General features: G+C 38.8%; 1 protein-coding gene across 1 annotated transcript; it reads left to right on the forward strand.

Annotated features, from left to right (window-relative positions):
* Positions 1–3505: 3505 nt before the first annotated feature.
* LOC124408545 (pyridoxal kinase) lies at positions 3506–5957 on the forward strand. The gene is made up of 7 exons (XM_046885541.1): positions 3506–3862; positions 4374–4473; positions 4723–4866; positions 4954–5074; positions 5185–5327; positions 5425–5604; positions 5695–5957. Exons 1-7 carry the CDS (start codon positions 3770–3772, stop codon positions 5802–5804), a joined length of 891 nt encoding a protein of 296 aa, XP_046741497.1. The 5' UTR covers positions 3506–3769; the 3' UTR covers positions 5805–5957.
* Positions 5958–17230: the final 11273 nt, after the last annotated feature.

The raw sequence follows: 17230 nt of genomic DNA on the forward strand, positions 1-17230 counted from the left end.
TTCATGAACAATTGACACAGAATCGAGATTTTCGATCAAATAAATGAAATTAAATAGTCGGTTGAACTATCGGTACTTTCAAGATAAAGTCAGTCCAAGGTAATGAGAATTTTATTTGAAAATAATACATTACTCCCTGCTAAGACAAAACATACTGAATGAAACTCTGATTGCATTTTACGAACTGATTCAAAGAATAGAGTAATACACCTCCCACTTTTTCTTATCGCGAGAATGTACGACGATCAGTGACATCTGGCGGTTGCCACTAATTATGTACTAATTATTAGTGGAATAACAGAAATTCGTCATTTCTCAGTCTAATTGGGTCAAGACTTACAGATTTTCCACGAGTTTGCTGTTTCAGAACAACGACAATTTAATAAATTCACATGCACACGTACAGAGCGTACGAAATCAGCTCTGAATGTGTGTCGACTTCTGAGCACTAAATATTTTAACATCTGTTCAAATAGGTTTCAATAACGGAACAAGTTTTAAATTGGATGCAACTGCATCTTTATGCGTTTCTCGCCAATCCCATGCCTCCCAATGTTCTGAACGCCCCTTTGACTTCTTTCGTCCACTCATTTCTCTGTCGGCAGAACGTCGTGAGCTAGTTTACTCTAACGATCGCTCCATTATTTGCAATTGCAGAAATTCAAGTTCGTAAATGGTTGTATATTTTTGTAAACAATGCTCTGCCGTTCATGAGAAAAATAATGTGCCGAAAATTTGGCATCGGGCCTTGTAAATTTTGAATTACAACAAGAATCGGTCAGTTTAAGAGCAACTGAAAGAATTGCGACAAAAACAACTTTTCAATTATACCGTCCATCTAAAAGATGAACCCGTATTTCGTATCTTTTATGCTCACTCAATTTTAACACCATTATCTTCATGCAGTGACGTTTACGGTTGGCTCCACCAATGATTAAGATCCTCTGGATCCAACCGGGTTACTATTTTCTAACGGTTTCTTCAATCGTTCATCCATCTGATTTTGAGTTTAATAATTTCTTTCCTTTTTACTATCACTGGCACCATGTAACGTTATTTATTTACTCAATTCTTTTCTAAACAGCTGGGCAACCTGGTTTCCCGGTTGATTTGTAGTCAAGAACATGCAACCACGTTGATTGGACAGACTCTGACTCTGAGAGCAGCGTGGAGTTGAGCAAGAGCAACTCTGGATCGATTTATTTTTGGCCCCGTGACGAGCCGCTTCTATTTCCGCAATCTGAAAATGATCTATCTGAAGAATAGAGCGTCCGAGTGGTTAGACAGATTATCAGTATCATGTGCAGTGCATTGTGGACAATGGGAATCCGAAAACCATGCTCTTCGTTCTGCAGGACGGCAAGTGCAGCTCGGCAGTTTGTACCGCGTTTCAAATACGCTATTTTTATATTTAACGAGCTTTATACGTGCGTGGCGGTAATACGAATGCTTCAAGCCCCATTCATACTTGAGATTAACCCAATCACATCCCCCCTTCGGCCATTAACCACGATAGAAAAATTACTTTCATATTTTCTTCTTTTTTGTTGTCGCTGGAGTGAAAGAAGAGTCTTTCAGTACGACCATCCGATCGTACACACACTTATAGTACTCATACTTGAGTGATCTTGGCGTGTGTAATATACTTGCAATCAACTTGTGTACCCTACGCGGAGTATATATATATATATATATACCTTTGATAGTGTGTTTTACGAATCGTTATATACACAGGGTAGAATCAATAAGCCCATACGTAGAGCCGATTGAGAACCTCTAGGACTCGACTGAATTGAGAACACCTAATACCGTGGTATCAGTAATGGAGAATGTGCGACGTACTAAAAGGTATTCCAGAATCCATTTCTGAAACAGATTTTTTCAAACGCCTCCAATATAGGTATAAGCCGCAAAGTTGAGGATAAGAGAAGAGTTGTGTATTAGTCTAAGAAAATCATCTTGCTTATTTATTGTTCTGAATAATTCTTTTTTTTTTACTGTATCGAAGTGGAATAATGATCTATCAATTCCAACAGTTAGCTAGGTATTGAGAAGGGAATTAATACTATACATCAAAACACTCCAATATAACGATAAAACTCTGACAGTACTGACCATCACAAAATTCGATATTTGCGCGCATTATCTACATACGTAATATGTAAAAAACATCTGAAAATTAATTAGAATATAGATACAGTAAAAGAATCTGACGTTAATCTTTTTTTTCGTCAAGAGCTAATCGAAAGACGGCATAACACCTAAAACGCAGGCAATTTGACACACGTAGAATTGAAAGCTCGACCGATCGAAGAGACATGAATTTGGAGCAAAGACTTTTCTCTGCCAGGTATAAAATAAATCGAAACGAATTATTCGTTGCGTGTTTCTAATTTTGCAACGATTAATCAAATTCGTGCTGCAGAATTAGGAGGAAGACATTTAAGGGTTTGCAACCCTTACGCCTTACGCAGTGGTTGACGATAACTTGACATACAGGAAGTCTGCGGATTCGCATAAGCGCTAACTGAAGATTTTGAGTGGAACCGGTTTGAACAACACCCAATTAAACACCAGCGTTATTGGACGACAATATTTATTCGTCGTAGCCTGACTGGATACCGAGAATTGAAACGATTTCAAAAAGTTCGATTGCACACCAGAAATTAGACATCCGCAATTTCGAACACAGTCCGATTACCGACGGACAAAGAAATTAAATAAATCTTAAACCACTTGATTGAAACGAAAATTTGTCGGATGTAGAAAAGTATGGCATATTTTGATTTCAATCCAGCGCTCAAATATTTATTTCATTCCTTGATCGTTCGGAGTTTATTCAATATTCGGTGTTCAATATCGGCGGCGTCGAAAATCACTGGTGTTGAATCGGGTTTCTTGAAATCATTTCAAATCTCGATAGCCAATCAGGTTGTATCAAATAAATCTTGGTGTCCAATCGAGTTGTGTCCTATAAATGCCTATGTCGACTGAGCCCGTGTCCAATTAATCTAGTGTCTATTACACCTTCCGAATTTTTTTTTGTGTCCAATAATGTTGATGTACTACCTTATGGGTCGAAACGAGCCTTTCCCCTAACCATGATCAACCATCGTTAGAAGACTTCAGGCAACATACATACCGTCCTGTATCCAACTTACCAACTGCAACGGCGTATAGTATTAATGCCCGAACGCAAACTCACTCAAGTATCGATGTAGCGATGCATTACAATAGTGTTCAAGCCCGTACACTAATAGCGCGATATCATAAAATTTTCATCATATTACAACACACGTGTCTAAACGTATCATTCGCCGTAAGTAGATACATTTCGGTTGATAAACGACGGGACGTAAACCGCCTAGTGGATAGGCAACCGAACATACTTTCGTGTAATTGTTTCACTCCTCCGTGGTATCGACAACCTGTGTTGAAAATTTGATATTTACAGCTGAGCTGCGCATGCGCAAAAGTCGTACACATGTGCTAACCAGGATAAGAAGAGAATTAACCTCGTGCTGATTAGATAACCTACCGTAATCTGCGTCCAACGCTGAATTAAAGTGGATCGAATCTCAGTGAGTTGAATGCGCGGAGTTTATCAGAAGTTTATGCAATAAATGAGGTGCATTTGATAGCTGGCTAGTCAATTGCTCCTTACACGATATATACGACGTTCGATTCGCGACCAACCCACGACGAAAACATTATTATCAATTCGATACGACAGAGCGTTGGGTTAGTTTGTGCAGCAGGTGTTCGTAAAATGAGCGCTAAACAACCGCCTCACGTTCTATCCGTTCAAAGCCACGTCGTTTCGGGATACGTTGGTAACAAAAGTGCAACTTTTCCACTACAGGTATGTCCGAATCTGAAATCTTTTCATTTCTCACATCAGTCCTTACGCCACGCCAGCAATTGTTCCATTGTCGTTTTTTCACTTTAGAAGTTTCGCAATCTCTTCGAATTCTTCAATGACACAATTTTTTGGTGCATCGTTAACTGATAGCTGTAAATGTCATCGAGGCTATTTGTCTTAATTCTTACTCACCTGGAGTCGGTGCCAATTGAGCCGCTGATAAAGCGTAGCTTATGACAGCTCGTGTGATTAATAAGCATCGGAGAAAAACATCATTCCTGATAACTCATGTGCAATTTGGAAGAAATTACTCGACAAGTCAACGCTGTATACGTATCTTTTTTCTTTGTTATCACTGTTTGTGACAAGCTCTGAATCAAATTGGAGGAACAAAAGAGAATCAGGCGATCCTTGGAAGAATCGTTGAATAAAAATTCAAGTTGCATGAATTAATCTGTGGTAATGTCCAATTTTCTTCAACTATATATTTGTGTTTCATTTTTTGTTTCAGTTACTAGGCTTCGAAGTCGATCCGATCAATTCTGTCCAGTTGACCAATCATACCGGATACAAATGTGTCAAGGGTCAAGTATTAGACTCGAACGATTTAGGTTTGTTAATGTCACGTACATTTGGAAGGAATAATCTATACCATTCAAATTTCATTTGTCGACAAGTAGATGAGATTTTTTTAGCTTGTATTAAGATGATTATTTTTGAAACACTATCACTATATGAAAACATTAAACTACCATAAAATTCTCTCCCAATTCAAGTCTAAGAATATATGCATATTCTCTGTACATTTTCAATACTTTTTTATCGGTATAAACTAACTTCCTAATTCAATCAACTTTTAGGTGAATTGATGGTTGGCCTGAGAGAGAATGACCTAGACCATTACAGTCATTTACTGACAGGCTACGCAGGCTCTGCGTCTTTTCTAAGAACAATAGCAAAACTCGTAACAGATCTGAAAAGGAAGAACCCAAACCTGATATACGGTGAGAAAAACAGAGTGAACCACAGTTACTTTAATTATCTTTGAATAACTCCTAATAAAACAATTCCTTTTTTATTATTGTCAACAGTTTGCGATCCTGTTATGGGCGACAATGGCAAAATGTACGTGCCTAACGAATTGCTGGAGATTTACAGGGACCACATCATTCCGCTCGCCGATATTGTCACGCCGAATCAGTTTGAGTTAGAGTTAGTTGATGAGACTGTAAAAAGGCTCAGCTTTGATCTTACTTAATTCACCCATTTCTCAAGCATCGCTGGCTTCTGCTAATCTACACCACAATAATTCTCTATTTCAGACTTTTGACAGGAAAAAAAGTTGAGAACTTAAAAGATGTACAAGAGGCGATAAAAGAATTGCACGCAAAGGGACCTCAAATTGTAGTCATTTCTTCTACAGAAATTGACAAGAATTTAACTACCGTTGCCAGCACACTGAAAGGTGAGTAAAACTCTCCGATGCATTAATTATATTCATTGAGATAAAAGTCTTTGTTCAATTGATACCTAACACTAGACGAAATTTTTCGCGATTCCAGACGGAGTCATGATAAAGCTGGAAATTCCACGACTACCGGCAGCTTTCACTGGTTCTGGTGATTTATTCGCTGCGCTTTTCCTGGCCCATTCTCATCTTCAAGGCAGCATCAAGCCAGCCCTAGAAAAGACTGTCAATACCTTGTACGAGGTGTTGAAGAAAACTCACGAATATTCCAAAGGTAGAAAATAATTTTTCATCGGTATTCAGGTGTCGACTAGGAATTTTTTCACCTAATTCAAATATCGATTGTTGCCGGGATTTTTTTCAGGTCCACACGAAGATTCAGCGCAACCTGCTAAAAAGATTGAGCTGCGCTTAATTGAGAGTAAAAAAGTCATTGAAGATCCAGGTACCGAGTTAGTGGCCGAGATTTTATGAGCATCCGAAAATTGAATAAGGTAGAATTATGCCAGCTGTTTCACGACTTTGGTAAGCGCGCTAACGTGTTTAGCATTCCTTAATGTCCAGCCACTGATATATGAATACTTAAATCGTGGTCGATACAAAGCGTTTTTTCGAATTTTACCTAAAATTGTTACACCTTTTAACCCAACAATACTCGTTACATAATTTGCAATCAATTATGCTACATGATTGTGTATAATTTTTGTCTGAAAATCGTATTCCATTACTTTTTCCTACATCATGGATCTGAAACAATCAAAGATTTTCGAAACCAATATAATCGTCAATAACAATGTCGATCAAATCGTTACGCTTGCGCGTTATAATCATCGCGTTTAGGTAGAACCGTAGTAGCTTTTAATGTCTATTACGTCTTATCATGACTGTTCGTCGCTCGTGTCGTTATTAAGTGATTACGTTTGCCGTAGGGCCGCACGCAATAAAGACCCGCTAAAAATAGTAAACATTGATGTTTAACAAAGAAAAAACAATTACTGAGCAAACAGATAATCAATTCAGAGTTTATCATTTTGAAAAAAAATGAACAAACACGCTTCTGAGATTTACATCTTACGTATTTCTTGGAGATAACTGAACAAGGGTAGGGATATTATCAGTAGTAGTAGCCTAAATATTGGTGCTCTTTACAGTCGTAAAAAAAAGCAGTGTTTCACTGTTATATGCATACGCTATCGATCTGAACAATGACCAACGTCCCAATGTCTTCCACTCGCGACAGGCAAATCGCTTTTTTGCAATTTGCTACGTTGCACAAAGAATGATTTTTTAGTACTTAATAGAGTACGTGTTTATGTGCAGGACAATACATTACAATTGCAGAAGCGTTTCAACGTTCTATAAGGGTTCGTAATACCCTAATTGATATATATACATATCTATACATATGTGTTTATATAGGTACATATAGATCATAAATATATATATAAATGTGGGCCGGTTTTTCCCAAATTATTTCGAATGACATCATATTCGATACTTGGTATAGGTTCTATTTATTATTGTTAGCAAATGACTTTGATTATTGCTATTTTTCTTTTTTTCTGCAGATTATATTTATATTTATATTTCGTTAGGTTTTATGGACTGAAAAATTTTACGGTGTAAAAATCCGATCGGAGGAAAAAATGGATCTTTTAAAATAGTCCTTCAGTCTATTCACATGTAGGGTAATTCTGGGTGAGATGGTCCACAATATAGTCTAGTACAGTAAAGTACACAAGAAACTATATTGTGGGCCACCACTTATCCTCCGTCATTTAAAAAACGGAAATAAAAACTGCAGAAAATTTATTTCACCGAACGCATTGTGAAAGCGGAAATATAAAAGATGTAAAATACTTAATAAAGACTGTTTATTCGCGTTGACCAACAACTGACTTGCCGAAACCACTCAAAGTGTATACATTTTCCGTTTTCTTAAGAGAATATAGAATGTATAATATATCGTCTCCTAAGAGGAAAGTCAAATAAATGAATGAAGTGAAAATTTATAATAAAATTCCAAAAGTGTTTGTCAACTTTTGGAAATAACGTATATAAATGACAAAATCGAAAGCCAAGGACAGGCAGCTATACGTATACTTATATCGTGCTATACGCCTCGTCCGGCCTCTCATTCGGAAAACAAAAGTATGTACACGAAATGCTGAAAGGTCGGTCGAGAGACTAAACGTGATCTGAGTGTAAAATTATGTTGAAGAGAGCAACAGAGCGAGAGAGAGAGAGAGAAATAAATGAATAAAATGATGAAAAAAGGCTTGCGTGCGGTGTTACCGTTATATATATATATATGTACGTATATTATATATATATATCCTATATGTACCTACTGTATATACCTGTATTATACGCGCTGGGCTCTGTTTTTTCTTTCGAGTAACTGTGAATACTGTAAACCGCATATAGCACAACGCCGCGGTGCGTTTAAAGAGCAATAAACTTCAACCCCGTTCCTCTAATAATTCCTTAGTGGCCGTGTAGTCCGGGAAGTTCTAGTAGGTATGTCCCGTAAGTTGAGCTAATCGTTTGCTTTTTTAATTTCTACGTTTCGGAAATTTTTGCACAACCACGAAAATGCATTTCTGTCAATGAAACAAAGACTTTCGAATTCGATTTTGTTTCAAATTTTTATAAATTTTAATATCGACAGGGGTCGAAATTGTACCAAGCTTACCTTGGTTGAAATTTCCCTTCTTCGTTTTTATTTTCTTATTTTTCAATGAAGAAACAAAATTTGCAAGTCAGTTTTTCATATACTTTTTATAGTGTACCGAATGAAAGTGTTAACTTGCGATTATAAGTGAACCTCAGACCTACGCATTATAACGGGAAGACACTTTTCTTTATTCCAGCCATTTCAGAAGTTTGACGAGTCAGAATCGATAATTTTATTATTTATTACGAAAATTCTTTTCCGATCATTAAGAAATGAAATTAGTGGTGTACGTTATTAGTCATCGAATTCGAATACGATTTTAAGATTTAAAAACCGCTGCAATAACTGGATCACCTGCAAATTGTTAATAATTGTATATTATTCATTGAAAATAATGAGAAAATTTTTTTTCAATGTGTTCCCAAAATTTCGTTTAAGCTGGGACGTCTTAAACGGAGTCATTTTTCATCAGTGTTTTTAAAGGTGATAAAATAATCGTATTATTTTGAAGTTTTCACATCATTTTATTTGAACTTTAAGGAGTACAAAAACTGTTTTTATTTTTTTTTTTTTCTTACAAAATGGCAGCTCAGTTAAATTTTTCATCAGGCGTCTCTGACGCGAGATCCAAAAGTGCTGCACTTGTCACTCTTTTTCTATCGATCTGAAACAAAGAAAAAAAAAATTACTTTGTATTTCTGACAAATGCACGGAAAGGGTAGACCTATAAATTGATAAAAAAAAAGTATAAAATTGAAAAATTAAGTACACTCTTTAATAAAATGTTCAAATTTTGTACTATTTTTTCGACATTTTTCATCCCATAAAAGTCGTTTATTTACACGAAATCTTTAAAACTTGAGATATATCCTTCCGATAATGATATAGAGAAAAGCCTCACAAAATTTCATTAGATTTTTAAGAATTTTTAATTGATTTCAAACGAAGTATCGTTATGTAAGCTTTTATTTATAATTCCAGTATTTTGTATTTTTGTATTTTAAAATAGATCTTCGCAGCCTACTCGTACAGTAATTTTGTCAATTTTACGACTGATCAAATGTAGGACTATCTCGTGTTAAAGTCAATAAAAGACACCGATTCTGTCCAATCAATTTCCATGAGGAGGATCCTTCATCCACGAAGTACCTTTGCTCTTATAATTCATTTGCTTAAAAAAAAAAATTCAATCTAAACACGCGAAAAGACGTCTCTAATCAAGGAGCTTCTTCGAATGCGGCACAATGATTTTTGGATTTACTCCCAAAGAAACTCCTTGAAATTCCCGGAACACCAACATTAATCAATTCTTATTAAATCTAATCAATCAGTATTTTTTATTAAATTTTTTTCGTTTTTTCAAAAACTTTAGCATCACATTAAGCGAATTTTTGAAACCTTCAGATATAAAAAAACGTCTTAAAAATCAAAAAATTGCCATATTCGATTTGTTTCTAATCAATTTCGGGTGTGGGTCAAAACTTGGAAGGGTGAATATTTAAAATTCCCGATATATCGAAGTTTCAAACACGCAAAAATAAAATAACGAAAGATGATTCGTTCGAAATCTTAAGTCAGTGGTTAATACTCATTCCAATCAGCGACACTTTCAAAAATCAAGATTTCGAACACTTCATCTTTCGTTGTATCATTTCCGGATATTTGAAATCCCGATATATCAGTCATTCGAAATATCGACCCCCACCCTCAATTTCCACAACCCCCAACGTTACATCGCGAAAAGTTCGCTTTCCGCCACTATCCTTGCAAGTGCTGCACCGAAATTAGGGGAGGGGGTTAGGGAGTTCTCATCGTTACGTCAAGAGCACCCGGGGTCGATCCCCTCGCGCGCTACATCGCGGTCATGCCAACGCAGCTTCGTCAAAGGGGACAAACCCGAGTCGACGACCGTGACGTCATTCTCACCCGTGACCGACTTAGGCTTATCGTTCAAGGGCTCGGGAGAATCCAAAGTCGTACAGAATGCACATACATACACACACACACACACATACGCAGCTGACGGATGGTGGTATGCAATAGAGGGAGGAGGGGGGAGTCGTCCGCTCACTTGCACTGCCTCGTATGCCGTGCTCGACGCTAGTCGGTTATGCCTGCGTGTTTTGGCCGACGAACTTGTGAGAGGATGCGAAACGTGTAGCTGTATTAGCCATGGCACGGAAAAGGAGGATTCCCCCTCCTCCTTTTAAGAATTTGGAAAAATTATTGATAATCGTTAGTGAGAAAAAGAGAGGGGAAATACCCCGGGCCTTTCACTCAAATTTGTACGAAAATTAGCCTGGCTTACTTATTCTTTTTTGAAATACTATAACTGGAAGACGTTTCTTTCAATCTTCTTCTTGCAATCAAACTTTTTGCAGTATGAAAATTGTTTATGCGAATCGTTTTATCGCGAATCTGACATCTTTTTTTTCATGTCTCTGGATAATTTTAAAGATTTTTTTTTTAACTTGAGTTGGGAAATCTTTTAGAAATATTTTTTAATCATTATTCTGTAATTACTCGATCAACGGAACGAAACATTTAGTGATTAAATTTTATGTAATACACTGGAAGGAAACAAAATAATTTACGTCTTGGAGCTTTCAAAAGTATAGATCAATGCAATCATCATATTTTGAGTAGAATTTTTATTTTGAAACTGTCATGAAAGGACGAGATGAATATATTAGGTACTCTGTAAAGCTTGAGATATGCAAAAATTGATAGGTGAATGCCACTTTTTAACTCATCTTTCGATGAGCTAATCAGTCACGTTGTAATTTCGTTAACCGTTGAAAAATAAGAAATTATCGAATGTCAAGGATTTTGGTTCGATGTCGAAAAGTCACGGAATTTCCTGTAGTGAATAAATTTCTGTAAAGTCTTATACCTGATTTTCTACGATGATCTAATTTTGCATCTCCGATTATTCTTGAGTCAAAGCGATAATACTTATGACCAGGAAAAAGAAATGAGTCAGGGAATTTCGAAATAAAAATTGATGGTCCATTATGGCTGAATAACTAAAAACTTTGTTGAATCATCAGTCTTTCAATTTATCTGTGAAGTACATCTAATTTTATGAATGAATGAAACGTTAATTAGACGGTTTAATTTCATTGGTTTAACGTTTCTTTTTCATTCATCAATTCATTTTTGTTTCTCTTCCCTTTTCACGTTATTGTAAAATGGACAAGAACGGCCCTACAAATTTCGCGACTGTAGGCGTTGCCTGTTACCGAAGAATACAACAGCAAGCCCTGGTTTTACCTTTCCTTTCCCTTCCTTTCCTGTCGGATCCAGCGATTTATGGCCAAGTTGAAAAGCGTATAAATCTTCGGTCCGTTAACCCGAAACCCCGAGGAAGCTGTTTACTCGAGGTATACCTATAACAAACGGTGAATTACCGGTATCGTAAATCCATGATTTTTACTGGGGATGACCCTCGGTGAACAGGTTTAGAATAAAATAACCACCTGTATGTGACTGTGACTTACTGCAAACTGAAAATTCCAGTAAACTCATGACATTCCGCAGTCATCGACTTCCCTAATTGTTTAAAAGATTGTACTTGGTATTTTCAGTGTCTATAAAAGTCAACGAGCTTTATGGCTAAGCAAGTTTTGCAAAACTGGATCGACAATCGCTGATTCAATAATTTAGGGAAGTAAAATATTCTCAATTTTCATTTAATTGTAAATAACGAAAAATGTGAAATTCGAAGGTCTTAAGAATTGTGAAACATTGAAGTCCCCTATTTCATTTTATAATTACCGGTCAGTTTTTACCGTTATAAATATCTCTAAAAAAAAATTTGGAATTCCGATTCCTGAAAACGGCTTGCGAGATAATAAATTTCAAATTTTTTTCTATGACTTCTAAATACTAGTTGACGGGCTGCCGCCTGGTGCGAAATTCTCTCGTCATACGGAAACGAGTTGCAGTCTCGTTAAAAATAAACCCGGACGAAACGCGGCAGTTCGTCGTTACGGGATTTCTGGAACATATACAGAGGCTTTCGTTGAACTAACGGAATCAATGCGGGCCATAAACCTATGAGTTTGAAGCTACACAAGCTAGAATGGATATGTGCGAAACGAATTTAGGTAGGTACGCGGTCGTTTTTTCGACAGGAGGAGAGGGGATGAGAAAAAGAAAAGTATAATCCGTACAAAAGTAAGCGCACTTTTTTTCCTTTCCTTTTTTTCCCTCCACGCTACAATTACACACTTCGCGTTTCAGTTACGGTATTCGAGGAAAAAAAAATTTGGCGCTCAATCGCCGCAGCTAATGAGGCGAATATTGTTAATTTTATATCAGTTTCTTCAGCCAGTTTTTCCGTACAGCCTTAGTAAAAATGAAATCTTTTCTAACATAACTATCGTGCATACTTACGAATTGAATAAAAAATGTACGTAAGATTGACTATTCCAGTGCACTCGTCGATTCGTATAAGAAATATAATTAATTGAGGGAATATTCTCAGAGAAATGTGCAAGAAAAAGACATTAGAACGAAGCGAGTGAATGATTTTATTTATTTTATTATTGTCATTTATTTTTTTTCTACAAAAAGCTGAAATAATTCCTCCGTAAAGATTTTAATCCATAACGTGTGCAGGTCAGAGTATGTACATGTATAAGGTGAACGATGTGAGCCACCTATTTCTAAATTTCTTCAGCCGATACACCAACACCGAAGCGGATTGTCGATGCGGTGTAACCTGGATGATCTAAAAAGGGGCAACGGTAACTTCCCATTGTATATCGTTTTGTAACAGAGAGCAGCTCGTCGCTGGTTGAGTAAAAGGAGTACATGCTTGTATGTATGCGCACGCATATCGTAACGAAGAGACGAGGGCGCCACCGGCGTGGGGAGGATTCGACCGCTTCGGTCCCAACGATGCGCACGCACACTTCGGGGACCAAAGTAACGTAGCGTCGCGACGCGACGACGGACTTCAAGAGTGCCTTGACCCTGAGACAACGCTGGCGAGCAAAGGACGAGCGAGTATCCGTCGACTGTCCGGGTTGCTGTTGGGTAGTCGGTGGAGTAACTTCCACAATCTTTCATGGGAAATTAAAGATATCAAAAAAAATTTCACCCCCTCCCTGTTGTTGGGTCTGACATACGAGTAGCAGATCCAATCGTTGGTGAATTTTGAGAATTCATGTATCGATACTCAATTATTCGAGTCGATTGGAGTTTGTTTGACTCCTAAGTATGCATATCGAGCTTTGATTGCGTTGATCATTTCATTGTTATCGAGAATAACGTCAACTATTTTGTTCGGTGACGTATTTTGTCGTACTCACGATGTCTCAAAAACGGTTCAACCGATTTACTTTCAATTTAAAGACAGTATTTTTGGATAGTTTATTTTCGTTGCTACGATCTGAAATATTTCTCTTTCTTCTCTTCCAGCTAAATTGCGACAGTTCGAAGTTAAAGATCGATTTTGTAGCCCAAGTATACAACTTTTTATATTTAACCGACAAGAAAATGGGATAGTTTTAAGGAAAATGGGATCGTGTCAAAGAAGATGAAGTATCCAAGAATACTAGCTCCAAATTTAAAGTCAATTGGTTGAACCGTTTTGAGGTATCCTAGGTACCGTAACACATGTCACCAAGGGAATGGTTGACCTGATTATTAATAATTGTGTTTGCAATAAAATAATTCCAATTAAATGAATACGTAAAGAAGGATCGATCTACATACTTCTGATAAAAAAAAAATAAAATAAAAAAAATAACCATTCGAATTGAATGATTGGCTATCAAGATATAAATTCTCAAAACTTATCCACTTTTTCAATCCTGTACCCGTACATAGTCCCTTTGGAAAAAAGGGAGTCGAGTCATGAACAAACGCTGATCCAGAGGGCGAACTCGTAGGTAATTTGGAGACACGAAGCAACGCGCGACGGTAAAGAGAAGCAAGAAGGATGAAAAAAGTATCGCGGTGTACGGGAACGGGGTGGGGGAGGATTATGGGAGGAAGAATTGAACTCCGAAGCGAGCCAAGTCGAACGAACGAACGAACGAACGAACGAACGAAGAAGATGCGCGACTTCGTGGCGAGGCGGTGGAAGATGTGGGACATTGACCTGAGGTAACCTTCCATCAAGGATGGACTCCATGAGCTCGCAGCAGCAAGCGGCAAATGCCGTCAGATAACATCGTCCCCAATCACTGTTACAGGCCTGAATTTTCCCGCGACGGGTTATCGCGACTCCTGCAAGTCCTCTCGTAACGCATCCCAACGAGATTTTCCCACTTCCTTTACTTTACCGCTGGTGGATACACCTGATATACAAATTTCTAGTGGAACGAACCATGAACAAACCTGACGGAATTAATATTCCTAATCCCTAAGCTCTTTCTAGCACACACAATGATCGCGAATCGCTGCGGTCGAGAGTGACACTTTGCAGTTTCCTTATTTCCGGTGAAAGAGAGAGGGGGAAACGGCGGTGTGGCCACTTCTAAAATAACTGAATCGTGACGTCAGAGAGAGCTAATCGCGACTCGGTTCTGTTGCTAGAATTCAAATGCGTAAGAATAATCTAGAGTTCTGACATCCTACGTAGATGTGTTTGTTTGTGTGCATGAATGTTTCCACCAACTTGTTTACAGCCAGCTTTACACTCGGTATATTCGTGCACACTAGGAACTGGTATACGTGTACGTGTTTGTCTGTGTATGTATAGTTGGCTTACGGTACCCTGGGCTTCACTTAACGCGGTCAACTATGAAAAGTGAATTCCTCCGCGAGGACACTGTGCAGTAGCTGCGTCGAGTTACTCGTACCGCTTTTTAGCGTGATAAGAAATGTGGATTACGAATATTACCGAATATTATCGAGTATAACTAAACGGAATTTCGTCATTGCAGGATCGCTTGTATATACTCTTGTAGAAAACCGAAGAAGATAAAAACGCGACAGAAAAACTTATGTAAGGAATTGGCAGCCTGAAATCTGATCTGCGGGATTGCTATTGATACTAGAAATGAACAAGATTCGAAGTTCATTAAACGCCAAATAAGCTGTAAAAGTGATTTTCATATTTGCAAATGATATTATGACGTCTGGAAAGTAATTTTCTTTTTGTACGAATAAACATAACATTTCCGTTGTTTCTTGATTCAGAAATACTATAAAGTACTTCCACGTCAAATTTAAGAAACCTTAGTCTAATCTACAGTCTAATCTGACATTTCAATTTTTGATGCGTGCTCTTGACTGGTTATCCGATATTTTATTGGGGTTGAAGGAATGACAAGCGAACTTGCATGACCAAGTGGAAAAAGGAGGAAATTTCGCAACAAAATCGAACAGCTACTCGGAATGCTCGATTCTAGTACAAGATATGGACAGCGTTAATGGATACCGAGAAAAGAGAATCTCGGATGGAGACCTCTTCACTGAATGAGAACGATCAACTTTTTTCCAACTTCCGTTCTGCCACCAGGTCAAAGAACCCACAACTAGACTATGACGTTTCTCAAATCGCAGTGTGCAATGACTACTATTCTGCAATTGCTACAATGCAAAACGAGATGCTAATGATGCTCAGCTCCTATTGAGCAAGCAATCAAGGAGACCGTTAGGTGTCCGGATTCGATTTTCCTGACCTACTCCCGAGGAGAATCGTTATCAGTTAAATGAACGCGCCTAGTATACACTCTCTAGAAGGAGAGTATAAACGTGTTGCTGCTACCCACGGCCACGCAGCGTACACTACACGGTACGAGACTCATGATAGACTTTTCTGGCGCCTCTCGCGTCACTTAAGGTTCTAGGCACGTCAAGGTCACGTGTTCACACCCAACTGTCCCGTTTCTCAAATATAGGACAGCGAAGTTGACGCATCCACGACCGGTGATCCGAAGTCTAGACTCTTCTGGAACCTCGAAGGGTACAACAGGGTCCAGGTGCGGTGAAAACTATCGTGCGTTTCTATCAAGCATATCAAAAGTCCATATCACTCTCGAGAAGATGAAGGACTGCGAGGAAACCAACTACTGGTCCTTGGAATGGTAATTCCTGGTCTCATAACCGAGCGGCCTCGCGACCCAGAGGATTTATTATCGTTCCTAGAAGTGATCCGAGTCAGTTACGTTGCGGGCGTTTGTCGGACGGAATGAGGATAGGAGGATAGAACGGTCCTTACGAGTTACGGACGAGTCTGGACTTTGGAGAGGACCTGGCACCGACACAAGGGCGATGGCCACTGCACACAGACGAATAGGCTCGACGACCGAAGTCACGCCAAGTAACTCTGTGTTAACCCAGTGTCCAGCACCGGTGCGTTCGGGTCTAGGTCTGCCCAGGGCGTTCACCCTGATTGCGTTCTTATAACACACTTACCATACCAGACGTAGTACCCAAGAGGGTATCCTCTCGGGCTTTGTGAGAGAGAGAAATACTAGTTCTGGCCTTTCGTCGATGGGCTTGTGTGCATTACGATGCTCCCTCCTTGGTATTTCCGCTCTTTGTCAAGAGGATGGATTTCGAGCCCATGGCGGATGGCGGAGAGGAGAAAAGGAGAATAAGAGACAGGTTGAAAAGCGCACACCGCGTAACAGTGCGTCACTGCATCAACGCTACCGATTGACTTACTACCTGCCGCAACGTCACGGCTTACAAGAAAGTATCACGGTAAACAGTTTTGTTGTTCTCTTCAACCCGGGTTCAACGATCGCCGACACGCGGAAATATTATTCACAGCCACGATGCAGCTAGGTCATGGGCTTTGAAGTGTGCTCGCTGCCATGTACCTACATCAGTGTGTACTACGAGCGGTCCCAAACTCGCTTCGGTTATTCAGCCTCCGAGACTACTCGCCCTTTCTTTCTTTCTCTCTTCCACTCTTCCATTCTCCGTAGTGACGTTTCAAACCTTCTTCCCTGTAGCCCTCATTTCGGATCCGTATATAGATAAACGAACGTTGGGTATACGGCTCGAGAAGTGGAAACCGGCGTCCTGGTTAGTTAGTACAAGGAGTAATTAAGTCTAGGCGTGTATTACATACAGCATAGTTTCTCACGGCGAGCAATTACAGGCATAAGACTCGGATGTGTCGATGAATCGCAAACATAACTGTTCTCAATCGAACCGCGGCGTTCCGTGTACTCTTACTCGCGTTTTATCCTCAAGAAGAAGTTGTAGTGCTGCAGGTGAAAAAGACTGGATCCTAGAAGCTCGGGCCTCACGT

The sequence above is a fragment of the Diprion similis genome, chromosome 8 (assembly GCF_021155765.1).
Source record: "Diprion similis isolate iyDipSimi1 chromosome 8, iyDipSimi1.1, whole genome shotgun sequence".
Taxonomy (NCBI): Eukaryota; Metazoa; Arthropoda; class Insecta; order Hymenoptera; family Diprionidae; genus Diprion; species Diprion similis.

What these genes read in the sequence shown, in the direction of transcription:
- LOC124408545 (XM_046885541.1), top strand. Translation starts at nt 3,770, where the DNA reads ATGAGCGCTAAACAACCGCCTCACGTTCTATCCGTTCAAAGCCACGTC. An exon ending in ATTAGACTCGAACGATTTAG is followed by an intron (nt 4,474 to 4,722) that starts GTTTGTTAATGT and finishes ATCAACTTTTAG; the next exon opens with GTGAATTGATGGTTGGCCTG. An exon ending in GAACCCAAACCTGATATACG is followed by an intron (nt 4,867 to 4,953) that starts GTGAGAAAAACA and finishes TATTGTCAACAG; the next exon opens with TTTGCGATCCTGTTATGGGC.